Source organism: Felis catus, chromosome A1 (assembly GCF_018350175.1).
Source record: "Felis catus isolate Fca126 chromosome A1, F.catus_Fca126_mat1.0, whole genome shotgun sequence".
Taxonomy (NCBI): Eukaryota; Metazoa; Chordata; class Mammalia; order Carnivora; family Felidae; genus Felis; species Felis catus.
The window spans coordinates 71,391,363-71,414,256 of NC_058368.1; the positions used below are offsets into that span (position 1 = coordinate 71,391,363).

General features: G+C 37.1%; 1 protein-coding gene across 14 annotated transcripts in view; it reads left to right on the plus strand.

Moving 5' to 3' along the window:
- PCCA (propionyl-CoA carboxylase subunit alpha) overlaps positions 1-22,894 on the plus strand; it is a 415,541-nt gene that overhangs the window by 170,898 nt on the left and 221,749 nt on the right. For all 14 annotated transcript variants that reach the window (XM_003980503.5, XM_003980505.5, XM_003980504.5 and 11 more), the window contains one exon: positions 2,574-2,724. In XM_003980503.5, the coding sequence (XP_003980552.3) occupies positions 2,574-2,724 (151 nt within the window). The remainder of the gene's footprint in view (positions 1-2,573; positions 2,725-22,894) is intronic.

Sequence of the window (22,894 nt, forward strand, 5' to 3'; positions counted from 1 at the left end):
AAAGTCGATCCTGAAGTTTTTAAATTTGTCTTACCATGAAGAGGCTTCTGGAGCATAATTTTTAGAGATTTCTTGATTTATCAGCACTCTTTCAGGCACTTCTCCAAGACACCTTTAGATGTGTTGAATATAGCAATTTCATGGAACTTCATGTCTAATTTGATGCTAGGTTGGTATTTGTATATATCCAAGTTGTCTCTTAGTCCTTAAAAATCCTACTTGAGTGTACATTGTTATTTTTAATAACCAGGCGATAAGGAGTATAGCCAATTATAATTTTGTCATAGCCAGTGTGCCTTGATATATGTGTATAGTTTCTGTAAAAAGTAGATGTGTCTATGAGCAGATTTTTTAATCACAGGGTAATGGCAAAAAGCAAATCCTACTTCAATTATAATGGTTTTTATTTATTTACTTTTAACGTGTATTTTTTAAGGAGAGAGACAGAGCATGAGCAGGGGAGGGGCAGAGAAAGGAGGAGACACAGAATCCGAAGCAGGCTCCAGGCTCTGAGCTGTCATCATAGAGCCCGTCGTGGGGCTCAAATTCAAGAGCCATGAGCTAAAATTGGGCGCTTAACTGACTGAGCCACCCAGGTGCCCCTGGTTTTTAAATATATGGTATAGTATAGTGGTTTTAAAACATGGTTCCCAAGTTTTTTGCCACTTCTCCTGTTGAGGAGTAGGGGTAGGGATCTGTGTACCTTCCCCCTGGTTTTGTGTTCTGTGACTGTTTGAGCAATAGACTGTGTAGAAGTGATGCTGCCTGAAGGGGCCTTAGGAAACTGCCAGCTTCCACTTCTGTTTTCTTGGGACGCTTAGCTTGAAGAACAGCCCACTGCAGCCTGCACATGGCCTACCCCTGTCTCATGGCCCAGGATCAGGATGTAAGAGGGAAGGAAGAAGAAAAGGCAAAAGCAATGTTTATCTGTATCTTTAGGAAGGATCCCTAAATTTACCCGTGCTAACTTGGTGGTGATCTGGAGTTAGGCACTTTGCTGGGAAGTTGGGAAAAGTCTTTTTTTTTTTTTAATTTTTAATGTTTATTTTTGAGAGAGAGACACACACACAGAGAGAGAGAGAGAGAGAGAGAGAGAGAGAGAGAGAGAGCGCACACACATGTGCAGGGAAAGGGCAGAGAGAGAGAATCGGAAGCAGGTTCCAGGAGCCTGATATAGGGCTCAAACCCACGAGCTTTGAGATCATGACCTGAGCCGAAGTTGGATGCTTAACCGACTAAGCCACCCAGGCACCCCGGGAAAAGTCTTTTTTAAACTAAGTAACTGTGTGTCCTGCTAAAATTCTTCTAGTTGTGTAGAAGGGGACAAGGATTCCTGGTAGAATAATAGTAGTCTCTGACACACTGCTTTTATAATTTGGTGCTATCTTCTTATTGCTTCTAATATAACTAATTTTTTATTTAAAATTCACTCAGGTTTTACCTGGGGGAAAAAACCTTTCACAGACTAGGAACCTTGAATCATTATTTTTGTCTTATTTCTCTCTCTTTCTCTGGAAATGTAAGTTTTTGTTTGAACTCACCTATTCATTGAGAGAAAAAAAGGAAAATTTAAAGCCATAGAAACCAAAAAGAAAACAAAAACAAACAAAAAAAATGGGAACTGATCATTATGCTTGATAGGTATTTGTATATTATTATTTGTGAAATAGTAAAGTAAGTGTAACATGTAGGTTTCAGTTTCTAGATTTTGACTTTACTGCTGTGTTTTATTTGAGTGCGGTGATGAGGTTGCTTATCGCTCTGAGTATTTTTTACTTTACAGTTTATTGAAGACATTTCAGGTTTATTTGCCTGCTGGAGGGTTATTTTGGTATTGTGAAACAAAAGTTTTGAGGATTTATTAGATGTACAATGAGTTCTTGTTATATGTGGTAGTTATGTTTTATAGAGTCCTTGTGAACACTGAATTAGTGAATGCTGAAACATTGTTCCTAGGGGAGACCCAGAGTTACGTTCTGTGAGCCTCTAGTTGGGTCATTTTAATCCCTACATAACCTTGATGAAAATGTCTTGACATAACCTTGTTTTATGTGTGTTTCTGTTGAAAGACACCTTGCTAAATCATGTTGTTGATTCATTAATACTGATCTCATAGCCCCAGTCGGCAGTGCTGTAACACATGCCGGAAGGTAGTTCATCCACCACACGTGTTCTTCTGAAGGCACATCTCATGCTCTGGTTTCTCTTCAAATCGCATAAATCTTTCGCCTTTTACTGAAGGCACATCTCCCAATTTTAGCTTGTGAAAATTTGAATATATGTGTTTAAGTTTTACTAGTTGGAAACAACTACTTGTGCTAAAACTGATGGAAGTTGCAGCATAATGTGGAAAGTTCAAATATTAGTTTTATGAAAAATCTGAAGCTGACTTATTTAAACATGTTAGGCTTAATAACACAAAAAGCACATGTTATAAACACTTGTAAAGCATATAATATAAAATCTTAAATTGATAGAGATCATACCTGAGTAAACTCTAAGAAAATTTTTATACGGTGCACACAAAAGATTACTTTTGTTCAAAATGTTGATTAATCTTTCTGTATTGTCAGCATTTTTCTGGATTCTGAGACTCGAAGAGCGATGGGAGAACAAGCCGTAGCTCTCGCCAAAGCAGTAAAATATTCCTCTGCTGGAACCGTAGAATTCCTTGTGGACTCAAAGAAGAATTTTTATTTTTTGGAAATGAATACGAGACTCCAGGTAACTGTTTTTCATTCCTCACCATGCCTCTATACTTGACCCTCTTCTCCCACCCATTTTTGTTTTCATGAAACTTACAAGTCAACTTCATAAAGTCCTAAAGATTTCATGTTTATGCTTGTGCTAAGACATGTGTTGGGAATGACAGATAACTAACAGGGTAATTTAATGGTCAGTGTCTAGGCCTTCTGCTTTGTTACCGTTAATACTCCATATTGGAAATTTCACTTGGGTTTTTTTCCCCTAACCTCTCTTGATGACCTGTATTAGTCAGGGTTCATGTGCTGTTGAGAGAACTGCTGTGGGTGTGATAAACAGAAAGGGATTAAGTGCTTACAAATCTTTGGAAGAGATGGAGGGAGGAAGGGTCCCTAGAGTAACTTTCAGGAATGGCTCTCAGAACTAGACCAACCAGCCTGGCTTCTAGAGGAACTGCCACCATGATGAGGTTGAGAAGTCAGGCTGCCACCCTGGAACTCTTTTTTTTTTTTTTTTTTCCTTTTCTTTTTTTTCTTTTAACTTGTTTTATTTTTTATTTTTTAAAATTTACATCCAAATTAGTTAGCATATAGTGCAACAATGGTTTCAGGAGCAGATTCCTTAGTGCCCCTTACCCATTTAGCCCAGCCCCCCTCCTACAACCCCTCCCGTAACCCTCAGTTTGTTCTCCATGAGTCTCTTCTGTTTTGTCCCCCTCCCTGTTTTTATATTATTTTTGTTTCCCTTCCCTTATGTTCATCTGTTTTGTCTCTTAAAGTCCTCATATGAGTGAAGTCATATGATTTTTGTCTTTCTCTGATTGACTAATTTCACTTAGTATAATACTCTCCCAGTTCCATCCACATAGTTGCAAATGGCAAGATTTCATTCTTTTTGATTGCCGAGTAGTACTCCATTGTATATATGTGTGTGTGTGTGTACACACACACACACACACGTATACTGCATCTTCTTTATCCATTCATCCATCGATGGACATTTGGGCTCTTTCCATACTTTGGCTATTGTTGATAGTGCTGCTGTAAACATGGGGGTGCATGTGTCCCTTCGAAATGGCACACCTGTATCCCTTAGGTAAATGCCTAGTAGTGCAATTGCTGGGTCGTAGGGTAGTTCTATTTTTAGTTTTTTAAGGAACCTCCATACTATTTTCCAGAGTGACTGCACCAGCTTGCATTCCCAGTGGAATTCTTGACATTAGGGACATACTTCCTCTGTTCTAGTCAAGGTCTAGGAGGACTGGTGGCTTTTATTCCTTCTTCCCCTTTTTCTTTTATTTAAGCTGTAAACTAAAATACACATTCAGAAAAGTACATAAAACACAAATTTAAAGTTGAAAAATTACTATAGCAAAAACCCATGGAAGCATCAAGTGGATCTTGAAGAACCAAAATGCCAGCTTCTTACACCCCCTGCCCAACTTCTTCCCCTTCTAAGGATCCCTTCTCCATCCTTCTAGAGCTATTTCCTATTCTGACTGAATCCCGACTGAATCAGCCAGGATCATGTGATATGTAACTTTTTATACCTTGCTTCTTTTTTCAACATGATAAGATTACACTGTGGGATTGGATTTCATTTATTATGGCAGAATTTATGGTATCTAGATGCGTTTCAGACCAATGTTGTAAATATTTGTTGAGTTTGTGTAAGTATTTACCTTAGCAGTTGTTGCTTAAAACTTAAGATACTTGTGTTTGAAATCACTTTTTTAGCCTGTAGTTTATTGGCGTGAATATCTTTAAGAGTGACAGAATTTTGCGTTTTGGAGATTAATTTGATTTTGATTAAAAATAATGTCTTTGTAACAAAGTATGTCTAATTAGATAATTAGCTGGGAAATCACGTTTTTTATTAAAATGGAGACTTTATCATATCATGATGGGAATACTAGTTTGTAATATGATTTCTGAAGGGAATTTAAAGTGACTACAAGACATTTGTATTTTATTCCAGACGCAAGAGCTACTAGATTGTTTAGGGTAATTATCAGAATTTACAAAATTAATAACAAGTGTTGTCTTCAGGACACTTTATTCCTGTGTGTGTGTGTGTGTGTGTGTGTGTGTGTGTGTGTGCGCGCGCGCGCGCGCACGCATTTTATTTGTTCCTGGCTCATTTATCTCAATCCGAAAGTTTTTCCAAGTTGGCCCCCCCATGGTTGTTTTGGTATAAGACTCTGAAAGTTGGTATTATGCAGTTGATCAAAGTCATTAACTACTTACGTTTACAGTTTATGTCTTAGATAGCTTGTCAGCAAGTTCTGTTCTGTACTCCCAGAAAAAAATTATAAATGAATTTAAAAAATTAGTTTTGTGACAAGTTTTATCTTATTATATCTGATAGTACCTAATTTTATGCTATTTAATATCACACTTTCATCCATTTGTCTTTCCCATTTAATGTTTTATTATTTTTTTATGTGTGTTGACTTCCAGTGACTGTAATCCTATCAGTTATCAGACAAATTAATTTTGATTTTCTAGAAGCACGTGTGTTGAGATATTTCTTGGTGGAAGCTGTAACTGAATGGGAACATGAAAAAAGAACCTTGAATTTCATCGTATTCAGAAAGCCATTCTTACATATTTCAGAGACTTCTTTCTGATATTTAAACAATTCAAATGTTCTTGTAATAGATTTTCTCTTTCAAATTTCTTTACTAACCTTAAATTATAGTACTTAAGGCACATTCACCAAATTCTTTATCTTCTAAGATACATGTTATCTCTAATTAGTGTTTCATTTTGAGCCTGGAGGGCTATAATTTTCTGTGTTCTTTTTTTTTTGTTTTGTTTTGTTTTCTTCCTTGAAATATCTTGATTGGGTTATCACTTTTTCCAGCTTCAGAACTTAACACGCTTTTTTCTGGTTAACAGAAATGTGAGTAGCATCACATTGCTTGATTTTTTTTTTTTTTTTTTGGGGGGGGAGCGAAATTTGAAATACAAATACAGTTTCTCCTTAAAGAGGTGCGACACTGAGAAAGTCACCAGTTTTGGTGCGTGAATGCTTGGTTCAGTTGACTGGCTTTGTTCTCAGTCTGGTCAGAATTTATATGTCAGAATTATCTATGCTGTCCTTGTATATGTTTGATTGTTTTCACAGTCATTAGTTTTCTGTTGCTTAATGAAAAAATTCAAATGCTTCCCCGTTACGGTTCCTTTTTTCTGTATCCTCCACCTTCCCTCAGAGTGTTCTTTCCTGCCACTGTTATTCTTGATATACTAGTTAGGAGAGAGTCCTTTCTTTCCCAAGTGTGCTATTCAGTGTGACCTCTGTGTACCTTTATCATGTCATTCCTTTTGCTTGAAATGCCTCATTTCCTGTAGTAGAAGCTCACATATACATCTACTCACACACACATACCTGTATAGATGTTTCCTTCTCTCCTTACGGAAGACCGAAAAAGGTGATTTTGTTAAAATGCCATTTTAATTAACGAAATTGTATGTAATTCTGCTTGAATAGTTTTAGTTTTGTATCTTAATGATAAAACTAAGAATTGGCAATATTTGGTTTAAAAAAATTCCAAATGGTTCAAAAGAGTATACATTGGAAAAATAACTCTCCATACCACATTTTTATCTCAACCATTTAATTTTCCTCTGGAGGCATCCTTTGTTTTACATCTGTTTACAATGCATCTTTGGTAGTGTTCCATATCTAACTTAAAGCATTATCTTCTTTTTTTATGATTTTTAACATTTAGTTGTAGCTGTACAGTCCTAGAATTTCACCAGTTTCCTGTTGGCAGTTTTTCCAGGATTTTGCTATCACAAATATTGCGATTATGAATGATCCTGTACATCATCATTTTGCACATGTGGAAGTAGAATTGCTGGGGAAATGTGAGCTTTAGTAATTTAGTTAAGTATTATTGGTGTCTTTTATAGGAGAGCTTATTTCTTTATTCCCTGACCAAAAGGATCTTTGACTTTCTGCCTTTGTCTAATAGTGAAAAATAGCATCTCATTTTCATTTTCCTTCTTATGAGTGAGGTTGAATTTTTCTTCATAGACTGATTCACATTCCCTTTTCTTTGAATTGACTATTAGATCCTTAGCCTTTTGTTATTGTAGGTGTCTTTTATTTTTTTTAGGCAATAGGCATTTGTGATATTTTTTTAAAATTTTTTTTTAACGTTTTATTTTATCTTTTTTGAGACACAGAGAGCATGAACGGGAGAAGGTCAGAGAGAGGGAGACACAGAATCTGAAACAGGCTCCAGGCTCTGAGCTGTCAGCACAGAGCCTGATGCGGGGCTTGAACTCACGGACTGCGAGATCATGACCTGAGCCGAGGTTGGCTGCTCAACCGACTGAGCCACCCAGGCGCCCCGGCATTTGTGATATTAAGAGGAAGCAATGCTCTGTGAATATTTTTCACCTTTCTATAGAGTGAGGGCTTGCCTTTTTTTTTTTTAAGTTTACTTATTTATTTTGTTAGAGAGGCATAGAGAGGGGGAGAGAGAGAATCCCAAGTAGGCTCCTCACTGTCAGCACAGAGCCGAATGCGGGGCTCAAACCCACAAACTGTGAGATCGTGACCTGAGCCAAAACCGAGTCAGACACTCAACCGACTGAGCCACCCAGGAGCTCCCCTAGAGTGAGGGCTTTCTAGTCAAAGAAAGACCGTTCGTGCCTAGATTGAAGGATAGTGACTTTAAGACAGAACTGGAGAGAGTCTTATTTTTCCTCAGAGCCATTTGAATTTCCCCTTCCCTCAGAAAGATAGGTGTACATTAGAGCCAGGTTGGCTCGCTCTCCTCAGGGTCAAGGAAGGGCAGATATGGCAGCAACTCTTACATAAGCCCTGAGTTTAATAGTTTTGGGGTTCCTCTCCTGTGCTTCTTACTCTTCTGCATGCGTAGGGAAATAAGGCCTTTATCACATTGCCTTATATGGAATTGAGATGTGGGGAATAGTACTAACATGTTCTATGAGTAAATAATTGGTTTCTTCTCCCATCTACAAACCATTTGTTTCTTGGCAAGATTACCAAATAAATGTGGATTAAAACAAAACAAGACAGGTGTGATTTGTTATTTTTCCTTCTTCACCTCTTGCCTCTTTGACTTGGTATATTGTTTTTTCTTCCTATATAGATATTTTTTGTTTTAAGTCTTACACTTGCATTTTAAATCTCTTATTTTTGGTGTTACAACATACTTAGGCTTTTCCTACTCATTCATAAATTAAATATTTTTCTTACATGTTTTCTTTTAGTACTTACTTCATCTTTCCTGGTGAAGTTTTCACTTTATCTGGAATTTGATTTTATCTATTTAAAACATGGCTACCTGATTGTCACAACCATCTTTGAATAATTTTTCTTTAATGTAGTAATTGGAAGTCACCTTAATTTTATCATGAATTCTCATATGTGTGTAGATCTGTTTTCTTTTTTAACCTTTCTGTTTAATCATGTGTTAGTACCACACGGTTTGGGATGTTATATCTCTGTGTTATAACACAATATCCAGCAGGACTGTTCCTTTCTCATTACTCTTATTTTTTTATTTGATGTTTTAGAATTCGCTTATTTCGTTTATATTTAACCAAAGAAAAAGATTAAAATGATGAAATAGCTGAACTATTAGATAAATGTTTCTAATTTTCCAGAGATATTAAGTCCTTAAAAGATGTTCTTAATAAGAAAAATGGTTATTAAAACCATTTATGTTTTTGTCATCATATTTCTTCATACTTTAATTTGAAAGAATATATTGTTTCCCTTTTACAAAAATGAATGGAAATTGGCATATTTATATTTAATTCTGCTGTCTTTTCCCCCTAACTCTTCATTTTTGCTATTTTTATTATTAGTTTTATATTACTGTAACATTTCTGTAGCAGAACTCTCCTAGTGTCTTCCCTTTTTGTATTTTAACTTGTTTTTATGGTCACCAGCAGCATCTTTCCATAGCCTCATGATTAATCAGTTCTTCATTTTGATTCATCTTATGGTTATATGTTCTTCTTTTTCTTTCTTTTAACAGAACTTATTTTTGAGAGGTATCCATGGTGTATTTTCTGAGTTCTTAGATGGGTGGTAAGGTTGTCTTTATAACTGAAAAATTTCCTTTCACCTGGGTATAAAATTCTGGGGTTTGAGATAGCTGAATTAGCATGTTACTGGACTTTTGATCCAATACCAACCCTTGAGTAACTACCAAAATTCACTAAGAAAACAGAAAGAAAGAAAGGAAGAAAGAAAGAGGAAAAGGAAATAGAGAAAGGAGAGATGAGAAATCACTTGGAAGAGAGAAGGCTCTTTAAACCGATCTGTGTGGGGAACTACAGCTGTAGGGAGGGAACAGCCAGTGCTGCTAGGGAAGGAAGAGCAGGAGGAAAGCTCTTGCTTGTCCTTTGCTTTTGTTTAGGGACAGTTATTGCCCCTCCCTCACAAGGGAGCCTTGTATTGATGGCTCTGACCAATTTGAATTAATTTAGCTGATTCTTTTAATATTTTTTATATCTTTTTAATCACTACATGTACACAGGACTTTCTTGATTTTCCATTTTCTTCTGTCAGCATCTCACTTTGCCCACCCCCTCTGCACAAATGCACATTTCCCATCTTTCTAGTCTACTATGTCATGATTTGGGTTAGCTCAGTGTTTGGGATTTTATTATGACCACAGTGTGAACACTGTTCACAGCAGTCCTGTTGTCACCTAAGATTACTTTCACTTTCCTGCACCAGTTTTTCTTTACTGTTAAAAATTGTCTTTGTTTGCTTAGTTTTCTGTGTGCCTATCACTTATTTATCCAAAAACTTGTCCCATGTTTAAGTATTTGCAAGCACATTGAGTTTTCTGTCAGTTTTACTTTTTGGTAGAAATAGTTGGTTCCTTTTGACTTACTGTAGTCTGGAGTGGTTGCCTTCTACATTTGCATTTTGACTTTTTAGCTGAGATTTCCCTACTTTGTCCTGAAGATTCCTTACACTTCCCTTTTTTGGATCTCTTTTCTCCTGGATTTTTGTCGTAAACATTCGTTTATTCCCTTTTTTCCTGGAACACGTCTTTAAAAGGTAGCTTCCTAAGAACTAGTGCACAGGACCTAAATTATATGAGAATTTGCATGAGTGCAGATGACTCTGTATTAACTTATTGTGGGGAAAAAATCCAGTAGTTTTTATTGTGGTGTAATGTGCATATCATAACATTCATCCATTTTAAGTATACAAACTCAGTAGAGTGAATGTTTGTATCCCTCCAAAATTCGTATGTTAAAACATAACTCCCAAGGTGATGGTATTTGGAGGTGAGGCTTTTGGGAGATGATTAGGTTACGAGGGTGGAGGCCTCACTAATGGAATTTGTGACCTCGTAAAAGAGACCCTAGAGAGCAACCTTCTCCCTTCTGTCATGTGAGGACAGAGTGAGAAAGAAGACTCCCATGTATGAATTGGAAAGTGACTCTCATCAGACATTGCATTGGCTGGCACCTTGATCTTGGACTTCCCAACCTCAGAACTGTGAAAAATAAATTTCTGTTTTTTATAAGCCACCCAGTCCATGTTATTCTGTTACAGCGTCCCAAACGGACTAAGACAAGTCAATAAAATTTAAATAAATATACAGAGTTGTGCTACTAACGCCAGAATCATTCTATAGAACATTTCTATCACCCCATAAAGTTACCTGTGCACATTTGAAGCCATTTCTTTTCTTTTTTAAAAGATTTTATTTTTTTAAAGTAATCTCCACGCCCAATGTGGGGCTCAAATTCACAACCCCAAGATCAAGAGTTGGATACTGTAATGACTGAGCTAGCCAGGTGCCCCTGTAGTCATTCCTTTTTACATCCCCACTCCCAGACAACTGTTAATTTACTTTGTTTCTGTAGTTTCCATATTTTATATTTCTGGACACTTTGTATACGTGAGATCAAACAGTATATGGTCTTTTGTGTCTGACGTCTTAGCATGTTTTTGAGGTTTATTTATGGTGTAGTGTGTTTCAGTAGTCTGTTTTAATTGCTGAATAGTATTCCATTGTGTGGATATCCTATATTTTACTTCCCTACTTATAAGTTTGTGGATATTTTAATTGCGCCCACTTTTTGGCTATTGTGAATAATGCTGCTATGATGATTGAGGTATAAGAGTTTGGACAAATTATTTAATTACTCTTGGGTAGATACATAGAATGGAATTGTTTGTTGTGTGGTAAATTATCAAACTGTCCAGCTGTCTGGACAGCTGTAAAGTGGCTGCACCATTTTACATTTCCATGAATAATGTGTAAGAGTTTCAGTTTCTCTACATTTCCATATCCTTCTGAATAGGTACTTTTTAATTGTCTTTTTCATGATAGCCATTCTAGTGGATACAAAATGCTATCTCTTTGGGGTTTAATTTGCTATTCCCTAATGCTTAGTGATATCAAATCTCTGGGTGCTTATTGGTCAGTCATGTTATCTCCTTTAGTAAAGTGTCTAATCATATCCTTTGCCTAATTTTAAATTGGCTTATCTTATTACTGAGCTGTGGAATTATTATTTTTTTTAAAGATTTTATTTAAGTTATCTCTACACCCAACGTGGGGCTCAAACTCACAACCTTGAGATCAAGAGTTGCACACTCCACTAACTGAGCCAGCCAGCTGCCCCTGTAAGAATTCTTCATACATTCTTGATACAGATATGCAATTTCTAGGTATTTTCTCCCAGTTTGTGGCTTGTCTTTCTATTTTCTTAATGGTGTCTTTTGAAACATAAGTTTTTTACCCATTAAAGCCCAGTTTACTATTTTTTCCTCATTTATGGATTGTGCTTTTGGTATTGTACCTGAGCATTCTTTGTCTAACCTGAGGTCACAAAGACTTTCTCCTGTGTTTTTTTCTAGAATTTTGAGTATAGAATTCTGGATTAGAATTAACTTTCTGTTAGCGTCTTGAAGACCTTTTTCGGCTTTCTTTTAGTTTCGACTTTTGATATTGAGATGTATTCTGATTCTTTTTTTTTTTTTTTTAATTTTTTTTTTCAACGTTTATTTATTTTTGGGACAGAGAGAGACAGAGCATGAACGGGGGAGGGGCAGAGAGAGAGGGAGACACAGAATCAGAAACAGGCTCCAGGCTCTGAGCCATCAGCCCAGAGCCTGATGTGGGGCTCGAACTCACGGACCGCGAGATCGTGACCTGGCTGAAGTCGGACGCTTAACCGACTGCGCCACCCAGGCGCCCCGAGATGTATTCTGATTCTTGACCATTTGTTTAAAAATTTTTCTCCCTCTTGGGGCGCCTGGGTGGATTAGTCAGTTAAGTGTCTGACTTTAGCTCAGGCCATGATGTCACAGCTCGTGGGTTCGAGCCCCGCATCAGGCTCTGTGCTGACAACTCAGAGGCTGGAGCCTACTTCGGATTCTGTGTTTCCCACTCTCTTTGCCCCTCCCCTGCTCACACTCTGTCTCTCTCTCCTTCAAAAATAAATATTTAAAAAATTAAAAAAAAAATTCTCCCTCTAGAAATTTGCAAGATCTTACCTTTGTCTCTAGTTGTGGCCAAAACTGTTAGTTGTCTACCAATTACTACTAATAAGGAAAAATAGCTTTTATCTTTTATTAACGTTGTGAATTATTTTGATACTTTTGCTTTATATTCCTATAATAAATTTTAATTAGACATAATGATTTTCCTTTTGGTGTTTTACTGGATTTTGTGAGCTAATTATAATGATTTTGAATTTTTACTTTTTTAAATACTGTCTTTACCAGACTTAATATTATATGTATTTTTTGAAACTGTGAGAATATTGTATAGGTAATAGGCATTATGTGTTCCTTAAATATTAAAACTCAGATGTGAATCCATTTGTATTGGTATCTTTCTCAGTGGTAGGTCTTTAAACAACTTTCTAATTCCTTTAGTGGTAGACTGTCCATACTTGATGAGGTAATATGATCTATTCATAATCAAGATTATTGAAGGTTAATGATTTATTCATGTTCTTCTAGATTTTTTAAAATCCTTTTTAAGTGTATTTATTTATTTTGTGTGTGTGAGAGAGAGCATGAGCAGGGGAGAGGCAGAGAGAAAGGGAGACAGTCTCTCAGCGCAGAGCCTGATGTGGAGCTCAAACTCATGAACCATGAGATCATGACCCGAGCTGAAGTTGACCAACTGAGCCACTCAGGTGCCTGAGTTCTTTTTTTTTTTTTTTTTTTTTTTTTATTGGATCTATTTGATTTAGAAAGAGATACGTAGAATTTCTCATCATAATTAAAAAAAATAGGAATGCCTGGGTGGCTCAGTTGGTTAAGTGTTTGGCTCAGGTCATGACCTTCACGGTTTATGGGATTGAGCCCTGTATTGGTTTCCATGCTGACAGCCTTGAGCCTGCTTGGGATTCTTGCTCTCCCTCTCTTTCTGCCCCTCCCTCACCTTCTCTCTCAAAAATAAGTAAGTAAATAAATAAAAATATATTTTATCTTTTAGAGAAGTTTTAGGTTTACAGAAAGATGAGTAGGAAGTACAAAGAGTTCCTCTATACCCTTTTACCCATCCAGCCTTAGTTCCCCCTATTATTAATGTTTTGTATTAGTGTGGTATATTTGTTACAATCCATGAACCAGTGTTGACACATTGTTATTAACCAGTAATTTACATTAGGGTTCATTCTTGGTGTTGTACATTCAGTGGGTTTTGACACATATTTGATGACATGTATCCACCATTACAGTGTCATGCAGAGTAGTTTCACTGCTCTAAAAATTCTTGCATTCAGGACCTTCTTGCATTTCTTTCCTTGGCTCTTTCCCTCTTTCTTATTTCTTTCCTTCCCCACCCGCCCCCATCCCTTCCTTCTTTTTCTTCTGCCATGTGTCAGTTTTTCTGTCTCTTTTATGCATGGTAATTGTCAAACATACAGAAGTCCTAAGAAGAGCAAGAGTGGTATGGTAAAGTCCCGTGAATCTGTAACCTAGCTTTGTGTTTACTTTGCTCATATTGTTTTATATAAGCCTTGCTTTTGTCCCTTTTAGAGTATTTTAACAAAAATCTCAGACATTATGTAATTTCATCTGTTACTACTTCAGTGTACATCTATATTCATTCTACAGCAAGTTGTCCTTGCATTTTAAGCAATGTTTACTTTGCATATTTATCTATATATCTATATGTATGGTAGGTATATGTTTATGACATTTTACTTGCATTGTGTACCTTGTATCATTATATCATATCTTTGTCTTGTTTAAAGGGTTTAATTAAAAAAAAATTTTTTTAACATTTATTTTTGAGGGAGACAGTGTGAGAAGGGAAGGGGCAGAGAGACAGAGGGAGACACAGAATCTGAAGCAGGCTCCAGGCTCTGAGCTGTCAGTACAGAGCCCAACATGGGGCTCGAACTCACGAGCCATGAGATTATGACCTGAGCCAAAGTTGGACACTTAACTGACTGAGCCAGACAGGTGCTCTTGTGTTCTGTTATTTGATATTTATGTTGCTCTTCCAGGCTTCTAATTCAAGTTCTAATGGCTACATCTTTTCCTTAAAGTATTCAACTAAGTTGCATAGTTATTTTATCCCAGAAATTCCCCTTGAGCATGGGGGTATGTGTGCATGTGTTACTACCCTTGAAGTTTCTAAATGCCCCATTGCTTTTTTTTTTTTTTCCTCCTGTTCCTCAGCTGCTCTGTTTCACTAGGTGTCTATAGTCATTATTCTGAATGATTGGCCTGTCCCTGATGGATAAGCTGCCTCCCGTGGCTTTACTGTAGTTGATTTTGGGTTCAGTACTGAGTTCTGTTTGTTGTAATATTCAAAGTGGCAGCAGTCCTTCGAGTGGTTGAAGACACAGCCTTATCTACTCCTGAGGTCAGGAAGAGCATATATCTCTTCGTGTTCTCTTCGTCTCCAGGAGAATCCAGCTAATATTCATTCACTACTCAGACTTGTTAGCCGAGTGATCAGGGACTCTCCTGGAGCCTTTAGCAACTGTGTTTTCTGGCAGCATAGATCTCTGCAGGCCAAGCTGTCTCCCTGACCTCTTCTTTCACATCTTTTCCTGGGGATCTCTGAAGCTGGCCTCCAGGTGTCCCCCAGCCCACGGGAGACCACAGCCACCTGCTCTTCATCACTGTTTGCAGTATCCTGAACTGCTCACTGACTCTGGGGGAAATAGAGACCATGGGATTTGGAGTGGAGCGGTGCTGGTTTGGCCATCTTCCAAAGCAGAAATATTTAACCAGGGTTACCTGGATGTCGTTAAGCAGCTTTGGAGGAATCTGTGGACCCTCTGAAATTGGATACATGCTTTTCTAGAGAGAAATTTAGTGAGGTTCTAGACCCTAAAATGGTTCATAACAGCTATAGCTGACTAATGGGCAAGTCCTTTATTCATTGTTTTCATTAATTGCAAACATCCTCTATTCTGATTAGCGCAAGTAAATCCTAGCTCTACTCCTTCCTGGTTGTAGGACTATGAGGAAGTTCCTTAACTTTATTATGCTTCATTACCTGCATCTATAAAGGGACAGTAACTGTAGCATGTGCTCTATAGGATTGTGGGCATTAAATGAGTTAATGCATTTAAAATGCTCAGAAAAGTGCCTGATTTAGACTAAACACTCCTTCTTCCTGAGAATTTCACCATGATATTCTGCATGCTATGTTTGTTAAATGTGGTTAACGTGTTTACTATTACTATTGTCATTATTAGGAAAGCTTGTCAGTAGTCATTTTTTTCAAATGGCAAACTGAGCCACAAATTAATAACTTTTTAAATTATTCTTTTGTCTGTTAACTGCAGAAACATTGTTGCAAATGAACAAATATACTTGCAATAAACCACTTTGAAAGGTATCTTTTTATCATAAGGATATTTGTGCAAGAGACTAGGAGACTAGAAGACTTGGAAATCTAAAAATGAAGCTGATGCGTAAAAGTGTTTGTTACATTCATATGTTATTTTTGCTTAGACCTTTTTGCTAGAAGATTAATGTTAGGACCCTGAATATACCTTTGCAAATTCGTGTGTGTGTATAATTGCTAATTTCCAAGTGTAGGTTGTTTATAGATTTTAGTTCTTTGGGAAAACAGCCTTTATGTAGTCTACAAAGATTATAAGAACTGGAACACTGTCAAGTAGAAAGGAATAATATCTTACAGTAGTGAACGCCCAGGTGTGGTCAGCTGGCTGACCATTCCATATCCTTAAGAAAAGAGAGCTGAATTCTCCCACTTTTGTTAGATTTTAGTCAGTTGCTCATATGTGATTGCCACAGTGAAATCAGAATCTACTTTCACAATGGGATGGAAGAGAAAGTGAAGTGGAATTGATGAGATTCTATGGAGACGAGACACCCCCACCTCCCATCAGATAATTCTGCACCATGTGGTATCTTTATATTGCAGAAGGATTTTAGAAACTCTAAATTGATTTTTCCTCTTTGTTATTTCACTTATTTAAAAATTAAGAATTATTGCAATCCAAATTCTGATTTCTAAGAATTGACTGTAACTGACAAATACCATATTCTAATTTCAGAGCAGTTTTGGATTTTAAAAATATTCAGGATTGTCCATACTAAAAGAGTTCGGTCTTGTTTGAAGTTAGAGTGTTGATTGAAAGAATAATCGATGCAATTAGGATAAATTAATAGGGAAAATGGATTTGTGACTAATTTGTAAAATTACATTTTTGCCAGAAGGGACATTTTAGATATGGGCAGAAGTTGACCTTTTTGATTATTTTTAAAGTCAGGCCAAGGTTCACAGACTGGCTTAGAGTAAGCCAGAACTGGAGTGTTCTGGAATATTTGAAGCCAGTCTCATATGAAACTGAGAATACAGTGTAGTCTATGCTATATTTTCCCTTTATATTTATTGAGTCTTATTAGAAAGTTGAAGGAAAGAAGTTTCTATTACTCAGATGTGAATAGGTCAGATACCTTCACTTAGGTTTTTGTTTGAAAGCATACTGTGGTGTCTACTATTGAAAGACTATTCTGGTGTCTTTGAGTTCTGGACTCTTACCTAGATTTTAATTTTTCAAATTTGTTCCTGTGTTAGTTTCCTAGAGCTGCTGTAACAACGTGCCATAGACAGGGTGGCCTAACCAGAAGAAATTTTTTTTTTAATGTATAATTTATTGTCAAATTGGTTTTGACAACACCATACAACACCCAGTGCTCATCCCAACAGGTGCCCTCCTCAATGCCCGTCACCCGCTTCCCGTCTCCCCCACCCCCATCAACCCTCAGTTTGTTCTCAGTATTTAAGAGTGTCTTATGGTTTGCCTCCTTCCCTCTCTGTAACTTTTTCCCCCTTCCCCTTTCCCCCTTCCCCTACCCCCTGGTCTTCTGTTAAGTTTCTCAGGATCCACATATGAGTGAAAACATATGGTATCTGTCTTTCTCTGCCTGACTTATTTCACTTAGCATAACCAGCAGAAATTTATTTTCTCATAGTTCTGGCTAGAAGTCTAAAATGAAGATATTCACAGTGTTGGTTTCTTCTGGTGGCCTCTCTCTGTGGCCTGCAGATGGCCGTCTTGTCTCTGTGTCTTCACATGGTCTGTCTTCTGTGCTGTGTGTTCGTGTCCTAATTTCTTCTTCTTCTTTTTTTCAAAAAAAGAACATTAAAAAAATTTTTTTTTAATGTTTATTGTTGAGAGACAGAGACAGAGCGCAAGCATGGGAGGGGCAGAGAGCGAGGGAGACACAGAATCTGAAGCAGGCTCCAGGCTCTGAGCTGTCAGCACAGAGCCCGACGTGGGGCTTGAACCCACAGACAGCAAGATCATGACCTGAGCTGGAGTCGGACACTTAACCCACTGACTCACCCAGGCTCCCCCCTAATCTCTTCTTTTAAGGACATTAGTCATGTGGGATTAGGGCCCACCCTAATGACCTCATTTTAAGTTAATTGCCTCTTTGAAGACCCTGTCTCCAAATACAGTCATATTCTGAGGTACTGAGGGGTTAGGGCTTAAACATATGAAATGGGGGAAGAGGGGGGACACAGTTCAGCCCATAACATAAAGCCGTTATCCTTTCTTCATCTAGCTATTTGTGTTGGGAAGCTCGGGGAAGCTCTATAATAGAATCTCTTCAGTTTTTACTGCCACACTTGAATATAGCCATTATTTTCAAGGTGAGTTTACAGGAATCCTATGTTGGGGCCCATTTCCCAATGTGCTTTTTATCTTTGAGTGCTGTGGATCAAAATGTATTAACTTTAGATCTTTATTTTGAAATCCTGTATTCTCAGAAGGTAGAGCATCAGAATTTTAATAGATGTATGCTAGGTTCTGTTCTGGACAAAGAAGCTCTCTGAACCGAAAGAGCACAACCAAAAATAATGGCATCTGTTATACTTTCAGGCTGGAATAATAACAAACCGAACAGGGATCTGTTATGCCAAATACCATTTTGAAACTCAGTTTTATATAACAGGGCAATTTCCTCATAATTCAACAGGTAGTTACACCTAAACTACTCTGTTGAGTTGAATCAAACAGGTTCTGCTTACCAAAGAGAGCGTTCCCAAACCAAGTCTTGTAACATTTGTTGGGTTAGATTTGATGTATTTATTTATTTTTTCTTTTTCTTTTTTCTTTTTTTAATGTTTATATTAGAGAGAGAGACAGTCTGTGAGCAGGGGAGGGACAGAGAGAGCTGGAGACAGAGCCTGTACAGAGCCTGATGCAAGGCCAGAACCCATGAGCTGCAAGATCATGACCTGAGCCTGTCAGGTGCTTAACTGACTGAGCCACCCAGGTGCCCCAAGACTTGATGCATTTAATAAAGATGTTTCGTAAAATCACGTTAATTTTGCAAAATTATAAAAAACGTTATTTGAATATTATTCTTTTTTTAATTAAAATTTTATTTTTATTTTTTATTTGTTTTTTCCTGAGAGAGAGCGCATGATCAGGGGAAGGGCAGAGAGAGAGAGGGAGAGGGAGGGAGGGAGGGAGGGGGAGAGAGAGAGAGACAGACAGACAGACAGACAGACAGACAGAGACAGGCTGAATCTGAAGCAGGCTCCAGGCTCTGAGCTGTCAGCACAGAGCCTGACACCAGACTCGAGCTCACAAGATTGTGAGATCATGGCCTGAGCTGAAGTCAGACACTTAACTGACTGAGTCACCCAGGCACCCCTGATTATTACTCTTAATGTTCACTCACCAAATACCTCTTCTTTGTAACTCATATGCCTTCTCTATAAAATGAGAGTGGAGTATTAAGGAACAGGTTCATGCATATGGTGGGATTTTGTAAATTTCAGTGCTATTACATGTTAGTTAGGTATGTTGGTTGGGTCATCTTTGGGGACACCTTCTGCCTTGACTAGGCAATTGGGCCACCATTTACCAGTTGACAATTACAACCAAATACTTCTTCATTTAAGGAATTTTGAATACTTTTCATAACCCTCCTTCTCTCTCATGGCCAAGTTAACACATACTTCTTTGTTCTGACTTCTCTATACTTTCTGTGACTTTTTTCTCTTTTGAACTTCCCTCAGTGTTAATTTTCATTTGAGGTTAACTTAAGTGTATAATTAGAATTGCCTGTATTTTGCTCTTCTTGAGGAAAACTTGCCTGTTACTTCATTACCTATTCTTTAAATCTTAGGAATTGTTAGGCAAATAACACAAAATATTTAAAAGTTTAAGTCAGAGAAAACCTATTGAACAAATTATCTACTATTGATTATTTAACACGGTGGATTTTGATTAAAGAGAAAATGTTGACTAAGGCAGATATCTTTATTATTATTTTAATGTTTATTTATTTGAGAGAGAACACAAGCAGGGGAGGGGCAGAGAGAGAGAGAGAGAGAGAGAGAGAGAGAGAGAGACACAGAGAGAGAGAGAATGAATGAATGAATGAATGAATCCCAAGCAGGCTCTGCACTGCCAGCACAGAGCCCGATGCGGAGCTTGAACCCACAAACTGTGAGATCATGACCTGAGCTGAGATCAAGAGTTGGATGCTTAACAAACTGAGCCACCCAAGATATCTTTATGTTTGATTGAAGATAAAATGTTGATCAAGTCAGATATCTTTATTTTAATAATATTTTATTATATAAAACAAACTTTAGTGATGTTGCTTTAATTTGTATTAATTTTATGTGAAATTCTTTCAGATGTACAGAAAAATTGCAAAATGTCACAAAGATGTTCTGAACACCTTTCACTAACATTTACATTTGCTTTATGTCTCTCTCTCTATGTCTTCTTTGCCTGGAACATTTAAGGGTAAATTGCAGGCCTGGTATCCCTTTACTTCTAAATATGTCTGTATTTCCTAAAACAAGAAGGTTCGTTCTTTCTTTCTTTCTTTCTTTCTTTCTTTCTTTCTTTCTTTCTTTCTTTCTTTTCCTTTCTTTTCCTTTCTTTTCCTTTCTTTTCCTTTCTTTTCCTTTCTTTTCTTTTCTTTCTCTCCCTCCCTCCTCCTCCTCCTCCTCCTTTTTGAGTGATGGGGTGGGGGAAGGGGCGGAGGGAGGGAAGGAGAGAGGGAGAAAGAGAATCTTAAACAGGCTCCATGCTCAGCTCAGAGCTCAATGCTGCACTTGATCCCATGACCCTGGGATCATGACCTGAGCCAAAGTCAAGAGTCAGATACCATCCAGGCACCCCAAGAAAATTATTTTACATTACCACAGTGCCATTATAAAAATCGGGATATTAACATTTACATATTATTTATTATCTAATCTACGGATCATATTCAGATTTTACTGGTTGTTCCACTAAAGTCTTTCAGGGTAAAAGAAACCCATTTTCTGGACCCTACATTACATTTACTTGTCATACCTCTTTTTCTCCATCTAGAACAGTTTGTTAGTCTTTTTTTTTTTCCAACTATGATCTTTACATTTTTTCATGAGCACAGGCTCTTTATTTTATAGAACATCCCTCATGTTGCATCTGTCTGCTTTCTGATGATTATATTGAGGCTCTGTATCTTGTCAAGTATACAGAAAATGTACTGTCCTCCTCTGACCACCACTTAGGAGACCTGCGAGGTCTGTTTATCCCGTTACTGCTGAGGTTGACTTGGTTAACTGATGTCTCTTACATTTCTTTACTGTAGAGTTACTACTTTTCCCTTCGTCATCAGTAAGGTGTTTTATTGGGAGTTACTTTAGTACTGGAAATGTTTCATGATACTTTCACTCACTAGTTTTAGATACTTCACTGTTTGTATTTAATGAGAAATGAGGTTAAAGATTGCGATGGCAGACCCAATGCTGGAAAGACTTGTTTTTCTAAGTTCGTTAGTGTTGAAGTTTGATGCATTAAGAACTCAGAGGTGAAGCAAAATCAGATTTATCTCACTGTTGGATTTGATAAGCTCAGTTATTTATTTTTTGGGGGGAAATACATTTAAAGGAACAAATACATTTGAAAACAGAGTGGCAAGAGGTCTATACACAAACACGGATATTAGTGACAGCTTGCTGGTGATCAAGAAGACAAAACTAAATGAAAATAGCAAATGGATTTATAAAAAGCTGGATGTTTGCAATCATCTGGTGTAGGCATATAGAACTATATAGACTCACTCTAGCACGATTGTGTGTTCCATAGTATGACATTTCATGATTGTAGCTGTTTGCACCTATTTGAACAAAACATTCATGGAGAGATAGGGGCATTGCCAGTACAAACTGATTTATCAGCTACTAACAGACCCTGCAGAGTGCACATTCTCTCACTAATCCCAATCACAAATTTGTCTTCAAGGATTCAGGAATTCTGACTTGTTTTGGGCTTTTTTTTTTTTTTTTTTTTTTTTACTAATGTGTAATTTTTTTGTGGTGGGAGTAGTTTAGGTCTTTTGTTGACTAAACCATGAGATTTATATACTAGAATGTCAGTGTATTAATCTTCAAATGCAGAATCATACTATTTAGTGTATCCTTATTCATATACTTCTTGGAACTAGCACCCTTTCTACTGGGTAGAAAAATTATGTGTGAAGCCAGGTTCTCGAAAATTTTTTTGTCACAATAAGGGAATTCATTTTTGTATTTTGAATATTTAAGGCATGGTTTCTAAAAGTGTGTTCCATGGATTTCTCAACCCATAGGATATCGTCCAAAAGCAGGTGTGTGGGTGAATAAGTGCTGTATAATACCCTCCTCTTGAGAATCCCAAAGCATACTGACAGATTAATGAGTCTGAGGAGTCTTAAAAAAAAAAAAAAAAAAAGAAGAAGAACATATTTAACTTAGGTGAAATCACTGTTTTCTGAATAGAAGTGACATAGAAACCTTGTGGGTTTTTTTCCCCCCTTCCACATAATAGTCCTCTGAATATATGTTTATTGGCATTAAACTTATGTAGATTTTTCTTCTGGTGGGACAAGACAAAATTGTTGGCCTACCAGACACCAGTCTTTGAGTCTCTCTTTGAATAACCTTTCGTTCCAGTTAGCTGCCTTCACTTTCCATTGATCCTCGCTCCCTGCCCTTTTTTCCCCCCTTTTAAAACATATTTTTAAAACTTCTATTGAATTATATTTTGGCCTGGGAACTGTTTCGTCTCTTTGTATATCTCTGTTCTGATCTCTTAAGTATGGAGTTTGACTTGCAGAGGGGAACCTGTTTCCAAGTTCTCAGAAATGGGGCTATACATGGTTATTGAAGCAATGTTATGCCTACAAGATTCCTGGTGATACTAAGGCAGGCTCTAACGGAAATGTTTCACACATCCAGTTGAATAACTTCAGAGTTATATTCAAATGTATTTAGAAATATTTCTTTAACAATACTTGAACCTAAGTGGGTACGTTTTTTAAGTTCTGCACGTAATGATTTTGCCTGTGCATCTAGTTGTTATTCTAGTTACCTACTTAATTATTTTATTTTGATATGATTGTAGCTCACTAATTGAGATTGAAAAATGTGTTGTTTCTGTTCTATAATTCTAAGTTAGTGTCAAGTGGGTCCATTTTTGGATTTCATTTAATATGGGTCTTACATACTTTTCTCTTAGACAGTTACAGAAAATCTTCTAAGGTAAACAGAGCCTTATAATGAATTTGGGTCTTTAAACTTTAATAATACTGTGTTTTATAGAAGACAACAGCACCTAATTATGCAGCTGTTTATGTTTACTACATTTTTTTAAGTTTTTTTTTTTTTAAGTAATCTCTACACCCAATGTGGGGCTTGAACTCACGACCCTGAGATTAAGAG